Source organism: Convolutriloba macropyga, unplaced genomic scaffold (genome assembly GCF_964194025.1).
Source record: "Convolutriloba macropyga unplaced genomic scaffold, txConMacr16.3 SCAFFOLD_4792, whole genome shotgun sequence".
NCBI lineage: Eukaryota > Metazoa > Xenacoelomorpha > Acoela > Convolutidae > Convolutriloba > Convolutriloba macropyga.
In genome coordinates, this window is record NW_027451421.1 from 3,401 (window position 1) to 11,984 (window position 8,584).

Consider the following 8,584-nt stretch of genomic DNA (forward strand, 5'->3'; position numbering starts at 1 on the left):
TCTCTAGATTTTTTGTTGCATTTTTCTATGTTGTTGAGTGGTCATATTTCATTGGTAAAACAAATTCCTTGAAATTTTTTTTTTTAAAGATTAGTGTGCTTTTAAAATACAAGGAGTCAAAATATGAACCCGCTGGAATATTACACTGTATAATATTTAGTTGGAGAACAGCAGATTATAGTTGATGCGTATGTGAGAAGTATTGACAAAAAAAGAAAAAAAATGTTATTTTTTGTACACTTTCAACGCATTATTTCTTATTAACTGTTCCCTGTTTCCTAGAATTCTTGGCCTATAAACTGTCCCATTCAGAGTGAAGCAATTCCTGGCTCAGAGGACAGGTGTTACCAGTATTTACAAATCAGTAAAGGGTTCAAAGAAGCTATTGATTACTGCTCTCACAGGTACGTAAAAAATAATAAAGAACTCTTATTAGCATTTGATGATTTAGAAATTCTAAATATTTTTTTTAGTTTTGATGGGAGGGGCACTCTGATGGGCGTATCGACTGAGAACAAGAGTTGGGATATTGCAAGACACTTTCAACTTGAACATAGTAATGAGAGTACTTTTGCCCTATTTTGTTGTTTGCGACTTCTGAAGATATCTTCGCCCCCCCCACCCCCCCCCCCCGCGGAAACTACTATCCATTTTGGTTACTATGTAAATCTGACATTGATTACGTATTGTTTCTTCAGATGAAAAAAGAATATTCTTAGTTTTCTCTAGAACAAAAATGCTCTCAGTTTTTTCGCAGCGTGGGGATAGTGAGATTCTAAAACAGATCAATCCAAACCGAAACAAAAAGCATAAAACTTCCGGGATCTATTCTGTTCCCCACCCCCCAGCTTAGTGAGCATACATTTTTTTATGACCCTCAGGCGCACGTGCTACTTTCTTACATAGTAACGTGCTATATAACAACTTATAATTTGTAACTGGGAGTCATAAAAAACACTGGGGGGGGGGGGGGGGGCGAAACAGAATAGATCCGACTTCCGCTCGAAAATGTCCAAGATAGGTAAACAGTCAGATTATTGGTCATACTTCGTGTCTAGAAGTTTTTGTTATAATATCGGAATATTCTGCCTTCTTGTTCGCACCGCTTTTTGGGACAATTTTGTCAACAATCAGACTTTTTTGTGTTCATAACGCTCACGATAAGTTTATGCAGCCGCATGAACAGACGAAAATTCCATAGTTGGTAACTGTTCCTTTCTGCTGTTTATACGGTCGCAAGTTCTAAACAATAGTGATATCTCTTCAGATATTTTATAAAGTAATTAATGTACTGCGCACTAGGAGAACAGTTCAGACAACTTAAAGACAAAATTGATTCCGTTTTTTTTTCACATGAAAATATGTTCTAGTTTTCCTGGCGACTTTAGCAGAAAACGCACGTATATTTTTCAAATTCGCTCAGGCTACATCTTTGTTCCTACCCCTCTTGAGGGGGGACTATATATTCAACTGTTCTTTTTGTTTAGTCAATTTTGGCCAATCGATATTTTCATCGCAGAGAGTTGTGAGTGGTATCATAAAAAATCACGTCCAGCGGAATTAGAATGTTTTTTTGAATTTCGTAATCTACAGCGAGTAATCGAGGTTTAAATTTTTGTGAACATTAGACCGATTTGCGTTTCTTTTTTTACATTTTCCAAATTCTTACCTTAAAAAATCTTCAATTTTGCAATTAATGTTAAAATTGTTAATAAGAGTGTTGTCGATTCTAATTTTAAGACAATGAAGTATTGTTGACTATTTTGAATTAATTTTTGGGCTAAAACTTTGACTATATAATTTTGAATTTAGCCTCTTTCATCAAATTTTCCCCTAAAATATCTTCTTTAATCAATTTGATTAAATTTGCCGGAAGTCAACACCCAAAAACCATTAGGACAAAATTTTGTAAACTCCAGAGGGGACAACTCCTACTTCCATTCTATTGAGAGTGCTCTGTCGTTTTTTGCTAAATTTACACACTTATCAACTTAACACACATTTTGATGTTTTTAACTAACAAACCATCTATAACTGTACTATTCGAGACATTTATGTGACATTAATGGACAAACAGCAACATTAAGGCTTGTTTTGGCCCAATCATGGACTTTTACAATCCAAAAATAATTCGGATTTCAATCAGATGGTCTCTTTAAAAAAAGTTGATATCTTTTATGTTCAAAAAAGAACAGAATAATTCAATTCAAAGTTCACTGGTGATAGGACCAGTTGGGTTCCTCAGCAGTTCCAATTTTCTGCATCTAAATGTATTAGTCAAATGCTCATGGTAGTTTCGATTTTTGAAAATGTTTGATTTTAATTAAACGATGTTTTATGAACTTTGCCTCTATTTTCCCATAATTCGGTCAAATTTTAAGTTATTGTCAGCAATGGAAGAATCCTTCTTCTTTCTTTTGAATTAAAATAGAAAGAAGCTTAACGCGTCTCCATCGGTTCTACGCGTTAAGCTAAGGTCTTCTGTTTTGATACTGCTATTTTTCATATTTTCATTAAAATTTTCATTTATATGCATAATTTTCACGGTTAATTGTCGTTTTGTCACATTATAACATTTTGGACAGTTCAGATATTACATTATTGGCTTTTGAAATGAGGCAAAATTCAACATTTCAAATTCTTCAAAAGTTAAAGTTTTAACGGCTCCGACATTACTTTCTCAATGAACTTACCAGAGTTTTTTACTTTGTCTCTATCTGTTGCTTTGACTTTGTCCTTTTAGTCGTTTAAAACTTTTCCTGGATAATGGCGGTTCTAATTGGCTCATTGTCAGAAAAGCCATCTGCAACTTCGCGTTTCTGTTCTTTTATGTGTATTTTTGTTATCAATTCTCGTTGACTGCAAGTCACATTTGACGTTATTGGCGTCAAGATGAAGCTCGAGTGTACAATTTTTGATGCTTTAAAGGAATTCGTCATGACATGACGGCTTCGACAAAAGTTTTTGTAAAGTATTTTTTGATTGTTGTCTATAATTGTCTTTATTTGCAGACGTAAGACACCTTATGAGTAGTTAGAGGTCTCAAAGGCTTCTAGTGTATGTATAGTTGAATCTATTTGTTCATTTCATTTCGTAGCCAAAGGTTTTCTCGACTTTGAGAATAATTGTTTTCGAAAGATGAAAGTTTAATTCATAATGTTGCCCATTTTTCTCCTTTTTTGTCTGATTTTCACCTAGTCTCATTACTGAAAGGTCGCATACCACAATATTTGCGTTCGAAGAAAGCACAATTGAAAAAATTTTGGGAGGCGAAATGTGGCCTTATGGCTTCAACAGCAGTTTCTCGCGATTCTCAATTGAATTTTTGTTTGTTGTTTTTAATCGTTGTTCTTTTTTGAAGGGCATAAAAATGAGCTCACGAAAGGTCGAGGGAGGGCTCAAGTGTTCAATTATTAATGTTTTAAAAGAATTCGGTGTGGCATTACGGGCTTCGACAAAAGTTTTTTGAAAAAAGTAAAATAATATTTGATTTTCATCTAAGTTTTTTGTTTGTTGAAGACGTAAGAAATATTCTTAATAGTTACAGGTTTCAATGGCTTCTTTTGGACGGATAATTGACTCTATTTATTTTTTGCATTTTGTAGCTAATGGTTTTCACGACTTTGAGAATCTTTGTTTTCGAGAAAAGCAATTGTAATCCCTATTTTACCAAATTTTCTATTTTTTCATCTGATTGTTACCTAGTCTCATTAATGAAAAGTCGCATTAACAATATTTGCGTTCGAAGAAGCCGCAATCGAAGATAATGTGGGAGGCAAAATATGGCCTTGCGGCTGCGACAACCGTTTCTCGCAATATTTAATTGAATTTTTGTTTGTTATCTCTCGTCATTGTTCTTCTTTGTAAGAGCAAAAGAATGAAATATTGAAAGGTCGAGGGTACAATTTTTGATGTTTTAAATGAAATCGGTATGACATTACGGGCTTCGACAATTTTTTTTGAAAAGAAAGTAAATAATATTTGATTTTATCTAAGTTTTTCGTTTGTTGTAGACGCAAGACATATTCTGAACAGGTCCCAAAGCCTTCTTTTGGACTGATAATTGAATCTATCTGTTTATTTCATTTTGTAGCTAATGGTTATCACGACTTTGAGAATAATTGTTTTCGAAAAATGCAAGTGTAATCCGTTATTTTACCCAGTTTTCTATTTTTCCTTCTAATTTTTCCCTAGTCTCAGATCTGAAAAGTCGCATACGATATTTTTTGCGTTCGAAGATGTCGCAATTGAACATAATTTGGTAGGCAAAATATGGCCTTACGTCTGCGACAACCGTTTCTCGCAATATTTAGTTGATTTTCTGTTTGTTATCTCTCGTCGTAGTTCTTTTTTGTAACAGCATAAAAATGAGCTAATGACAGGTCGATATAAATGGCTCAAACTTACAATTTTTGATGTTTCAAAAGAATTTGTTATAACATTACGGCCTTCGACACGAGTTTTTTGAAAAAAAGGTAAAGTAATATTTGATTTTGATCTATGTTTTTCGTTTGTTGTAGACATAAGACATGTTTTGAATAGTTACTGGTCTCAAAGTCTTCTTTCGGACAAAAAATGGATCGATGTTTTTATTTCATTTTTAGCTAGGGTTTCACGACCTTGATAATAATTGTTTTCAAAAGTTGCAAACGTGGTCCTAAATTTCGCCCATGTTTCTGTTTTTTAGTCTGATTGCTTCCTAGTCTCATTACTGAAAAGTTTCCGGACAAATTATTTGCGTTCGAAGAATGCCCAAACGAATTGATTTTGCGAGGCAAAATATGGCCTTATGGTTTCGGCAGCCTCTTCTTGCAATATTTAATTGAACTTTTATTTGTTGTCTTTATTTGTTGTTCTTTTTTGTAAGAGCATAAAAATGAGCTAATGACAGGTCTCAATGCCCACCTATCGAATTTTAGTTGATCATAAAACCGTTGGATCTTTTCAGTTGATGTCTAATGAGTTTCATTACCATAAAATGAATTGTTTTCAATAAAAATAAGCGAGTTTACTACCTTTGCTATTTTTATTCTTTTTTTGTGTAACTATTAACGAGCCTTACTATGGACCGGTCTCATATCTTTCCTAGGGACAGTTTCAGTTTTTTTTACGCTATTTTGACTTTGCTGTTAAAATCCTTTAAGAAATTGGACATAAATTTTTGGCTGAAATTGATGTTTGTTGTTGTTGTTGTTTGATTCTGTTGTTCGTATTTTCTCGCTTTCTTAGTAATCTCATTAATCTAAGACTGCACTTTTTTATCAACTAAGTTTTTTGCGTTGGAGGCAATATTTCTGTTCTTTCACCATTTTATTGAAAAATACCCGAATATTTGGTGATTTTCGATCAGTTCCTCATTTAGTAGACAATTTGACAAAAATGAGGATGAGTGGGGTAGGAACATCATGTGAGAACGCACATCGCCGAGACTCTTTGTTTGCTATGGGAGAAGAAAACAAATTATTACAAATATTTCTATAAATCGTATATGCAACTCATGCACCCCCTGAGAAAGATCTTAGCAAGCACTTGGCTAATCTTATGAAACAGAGCCTCAAGTTACAACTTTTTAAACGATGCAAGTTCTCTTCATAACAGAAATAAACCTTCTATTTACAAAAAAATAAATACAGAAAACTCTATAAACTCTATATATAAAAGACAAAAAGTTCAAGATTTCTATGATTGATTCCATTTTCAAAAAAGTTTTTTAAATTTCTTTTCAGAAATTGTTACATGATAATTTTCTTTGTGATTTCAAAGCAAATTCTAATTTCAAAGCAATTTTTTATCTTGGACGCTAAAATATAACAGTTTTCATATTAAAGAAGGAGAAATTTTTTTTGCGCCTATAAAACTCTTTTTTTTTGAGGTTTTGCAATAGAGAAAATCACATTTTTGGTGGTCTCCGCGTTTTATAGTGTGAGAACCGAAACAAATTTTTTTTGACGCAACAATTTATTGACGTTAGAACACAGGGAATGAAAGCGAAATGTCTTATAGTAAAATTGCAATGTTGCATCCACAATGATATATTATGCAGATACTAAAAAATAAACTATATTTTGTTTCAAAAAAATAGTTGTATCATTGTCTTACTGCCGGTTTCGTCCAAATTTTTGCCCAAGTTTTTTTTTAACGAAAAAGTGGTTTCGGGTGATTTAGCCAGAAAAAACTTTTAAACGTGAGAAATCTCTTAGAATTCAAAGTGCCAGTTTAAATTCCCCTTGACTTTGTTAGTATTATGATTCAACTGCGACCTGGCCGCAGTTTTGATTTATGTGGCTAATAGGACTAATTTTTTTGTTTGAGGCAGAAATTTTTTTATATAAGTATTTTTTATAAACTTGATGCTCAAGAGTCTAACAGATAGACATCAACCATGACAAGAATCGTGTCAGGATGAATTGAAAGGTTTTTCTAACTTTTCACAATTCTCTTTTCAATCAATAAAAGATAAAGTTCAAGTAAGTGGAATAAAACAGTGTAATTGTTTTGCATTTCTAAGATTGTAAAATTTCTCTAAATTTGTAGTTTATTTCTAAGATTGTAATTTTTTTAAAAAAAATCACACTCTTCCACTCTTTTCCCAGCTAAAAATTCGACTAATGAGTGTAATTTTTTAGAGTGTAAAAAGATTGGAGTAAAGAGTACAAAAATTGTGTAAATAAAGTGTAATTTCCTCAAAACTGCACTTTTACTCTCTTTTCCCCGCTATTTACGAGTGGAAATTGCTTTACACCCTTATTCTCGATTAATAACGGTGGAATACGGTTGGACGCCTCGGCCCGAGAATTTTCAAATTGTTCTCAATAGTTACTGTAAATCTGTTTTTTTAATCTCTATAGATGCTCTTCTTTGGCTGAGGTTCTCAAAAATAGAGATCAGAACTGGAAAGGAGAAAAAGAAGCACTACCTCGAGGAACCCTACTGTGGGGATGCCAGAAGCTACAAACCAATCAAATTCGAGTCTATTCAGTGGAGAAGTGGGCAGCCACAGAATCGAGATAAAGATGATGAGATGTGCGGTTGCTTCAAGGGAGAATTCAGCTATCTAATGCACGATTGTGTGTGCGCTAGGAGACAGCATTTCATTTGTGAAATTACTGATCCCAGTATCTTTGAACCACCAGTTCCTTACATGTGCTGAACAAAAATGTTGCGAAGTCGGTGAATGAATGTAAGATATGGGGATTATAGGTGTTAAAGCGATGAAAAAAGAGCCACCGCTGTTCAGGTGTGACACGTTACGGTTATTTTTAGCTTATTGAATTTGGTGATTGGTTCAAAAAACATCAAAATTAATTATTTGAGACATGGCAATTCAACATTTCAAAACAATCGCTTCTGGAAGATATCAATTTGTTCATACATAACAACAAAATTGACGCCATAACAAGGATTTAACTCCATAATCAAAAGAATTGTCTTATTTCGTTCTTGTCTTCAGAAAGAAAATAGAAATTATGCTGAAATGTGAGCCTCTTGTAGAAGAAGATGGGTAGTTTTTCATGCTATTTTTTACGTAAAAACTTTCAATTACCGTTCGACATTAAAAGTTTCTAGGAATGTTTTTTGAGAGTTCTCAAAAAATAGGATCAGATTAATAATGAAAACCCTAAAACTAAAGCTTGTTATGAAAAAAGTTAATTTTTGCATGGAAACACGAAAGATACGGACAAGGAAGATGCTAATGTAGAAAAGGCAACACTTTTACAGGCCGAAAATTGAAACTAAGATACTGAAAAGATTTAACATGCAAAACTGAAAAAGAAAAATACAAAAAAAATTCTCGTTTACAGAAAGATTATTTTTACTGATAAACAGTAATGCAGCGTAACTTTGCCTTCTTGAACTGCATCTTAGAGCATAGGAGAGCTGAAAAAACATATACCAAAATAGAAAACCAAAATCAGTTCTGAATCATTGCATATAAAGTGTATTAAAAGGTTTTTTACGTGCAGTTTATCCTCATTATGATTAAAAAGAGGCCAATGAGTTAACCCACACTATCTTTATTCTGAACATTCTGAAAAAATATTCATGCACCAAATTTTAATCTGAGCGGCATAATGCCATACTTGTGTAGTCTATAACTAGTAATTTACTTGAGCTAAAATTTAGGTAGATACCACAAAGCTCACATAGCACAGTGGTTACGACTTGCTACGCAAATAAATTGAAACCAGCACTAACGCTAAAGTTCGAATTGCAGATTAATCAAAGCTTGCAGATGGTAGTTAAGCTGAACATCCCACTTTGCAAGCATTTATTTCTAATCAAAAATCAAGACTAGCCATTATAAACTGAAACATGAACGGAGTATAGACGTTTACAAAAAACAGAATACCTCTCGACTGATTCAATCCTGATTTGCTCTGCAATCAACTTGTTGGTTACTTATCTCAACGTTGAACTGTATTGGGAAACATTTTTTATTTTACACTGTCGAAAAGGATCTAGAAACATAAGAACTCAATGCAATTTTCATTGGTTATAATTCTACTCTTTTGTTTGTTTTCGTATGTGTTGAGTCATTTATTTTGATAGCTATCAATTTTTTTGGTACAAAAATTATAAATAT

The 8,584-nt window shown here is 33.0% G+C and overlaps 1 protein-coding gene across 1 annotated transcript; it reads left to right on the forward strand.

The window, feature by feature from the left end:
* Positions 1-282: 282 nt before the first annotated feature.
* On the forward strand, positions 283-7,150 carry LOC142356677 (uncharacterized; the record flags this gene model as incomplete). Its single annotated transcript, XM_075408504.1, has 3 exons — positions 283-404; positions 474-556; positions 6,849-7,150. Coding segments are annotated over 3 exons (507 nt in total), but the record flags the coding sequence as incomplete, so codon positions are not given.
* Positions 7,151-8,584: the final 1,434 nt, after the last annotated feature.